The sequence below is a fragment of the Bison bison genome, unplaced genomic scaffold (assembly GCF_000754665.1).
Source record: "Bison bison bison isolate TAMUID 2011002044 unplaced genomic scaffold, Bison_UMD1.0 scf7180017862135, whole genome shotgun sequence".
NCBI classification, from domain to species: Eukaryota; Metazoa; Chordata; class Mammalia; order Artiodactyla; family Bovidae; genus Bison; species Bison bison.
The window spans coordinates 40,853-42,929 of NW_011492707.1; the positions used below are offsets into that span (position 1 = coordinate 40,853).

The following is a 2,077-nucleotide window of genomic DNA, read 5'->3' on the forward strand; positions in this document are numbered from 1 at the left end:
GGGATCTGGTTATCTTTTTTAGATATCTCTAACCTTTAGTTTTTAGATGCTTTAAAAAGTTTTCTCTGTGAGGAAACAAAGTTTTCCGAATCTTCACATCAACACACAGACTATACATACTGGAGACACAACTAGAAGTATGTTTGCGTATCATTCTATAGAATTCCTTTAGCTTTAGGATGTCTCAAAAGTTTTCAAAAAACGAGTTATGCTTCCAAGGGATGTACAGCAAACATTCTTTGGGAAAAGTAAAGCCACTTTTAGAATGGTAACCACAACTTTTGTTGAGATTTCAATTCTGCATCAGGATATTGTGTTTCATAAATATGAGGTCAATACTAAGGCAAGTTCCATATGATCACAGAGCTAACACACTAACAGAACTGAAGAACACAACCAAATGAGATATTTGATGAAAGAATGAATCATTCATCCGAGCTCTCTGCATGAAAAAGCACTTAAATGTCTGTGAAACCACTAAGTAGAAAAAACCACTAAGGACCTAGAATTGGGTCAATATAGGACCAATTCTAGGCTTTTTAATTTTTAAGAAATAGTCTAAAGGAGATGGCAACAAACAGGAACAAACTCCATATTAGCCGCTCTAAAAATCTGAGTTTATTTCCTGTTTGATTTACTAAATCCTACCCATAAGATGCTATGGTTTGGATTCCTTTGAAGTGCACAAAAGAGAAAAAAACACCACCACAGATTGACATTTGCATTTTCTTTCAAGTGATAGCAATGAAACACTGTAGAGGAAAACAGCAAGGGAAAAAAACATAACAATAGTTAAAAAAAAAAGTATTCCTTTACCTTGTTCTTGCTTAATCCTCTCTCTTTCTGCATATCCTGCAGTCAGCATGTTAATTCTGTTAAGCCACCTGAAATAACAAATATCAGTAACATTGCAACTGAATTTCTTATAATTTACCTTTTTGGAAATATTTATTTTCAAATGCATATGAGTATATGGAATAACCTCAGATAAAAGATGTGTTGTTTTTTGTTACTCTTAACACATGGAGTTGTCAATAAGTTATAATTTGCTGTAGTACAAACTGTTCCCACAGTAAAGATGCTATTTCACAAGAAAAGTCTTGGACAAGCCTGTATATATCTGCAATATAAAGGGGTCTGAGATGACCAAAGTCCTATAATTAGTTTTGATGAATCTCTTTTATATTTAATGATCCAAGGGGAAACACATCTGAGTAGTACTATGGAAATCTGTCTCTAAATACAAGGGTATTTGGTTTTTCCAAAACAAAAATTACATATACAATTTTAACCTACATTTTGGATCCTGAAAATTTATTTCCACAAACAATATTAATTTAAAATTAAATCTTAGTTCTCTCCTCTTTCAGGAGAATTGCTATTGCCAACATAGGGGACTACCTAAAGCAAAGCACTGCTTCAATCTCCATCTTTTGTTCCATTACTCTGGTAACTGTTTACACTGCATCAGTTTATCGAATCACAAAGTCTTTAAACTAACTTGACAATTTTTCACTGGTTAATCCTGAACTATGATTCATATATTTTCCCAAATAAGAAAGTAAGGGAGAATCAGCCTTCTAAACCAGCTAATAGAGTTAATATTAAATTGTGGAATAATCTGATCTTAACATATTTAAAAAAAATTGTTTTTGAGAACTTCTTCTCCTAAGAGATTATTTCCCCTGTCAACTGGAAGATGAATATCTCTGAAGTGACTCATATACTTCATCATTGTGCCAAGCGCTGTTGACTGTGCATCAGATACTGAGAATATCTTGAAGAGAGAGGGAGGAAAGTTGTTTCTCTAATGGACAAAATCACACCCATGGAAATTTAAGGCTTAATTTTAGGAACAAGTCACTTAAAGCTCAACTTTGACAAAACCTACAGTGCAATGATTACCTCAAGTATGTCTGGGAAGTAAAAAAGGGAGCAGAAATGAAAACAAAAAGTAATCAAATGAATTCAGTACGATGGTATATACACACATAATGCAGAAAATTATAAACTGTAAGAAGCTAACCTCATAACAAATAACCTTTTAAAAATGACTAATCATTAGTAAAAGGTCAAC

At 32.9% G+C, this 2,077-nt stretch overlaps 1 protein-coding gene across 1 annotated transcript in view; it reads right to left on the reverse strand.

Moving 5' to 3' along the window:
- The window catches only part of LOC104983267 (connector enhancer of kinase suppressor of ras 2-like), a gene marked incomplete at its 5' end in the record, with an annotated part of 19,809 nt that overhangs the window by 8,940 nt on the left and 8,792 nt on the right, over positions 1-2,077 (reverse strand). Inside the window, 2 exons of the mRNA XM_010832697.1 lie at positions 817-884; positions 1,906-1,916. Coding sequence (XP_010830999.1) covers positions 817-884; positions 1,906-1,916 — 79 coding nt within the window. The remainder of the gene's footprint in view (positions 1-816; positions 885-1,905; positions 1,917-2,077) is intronic.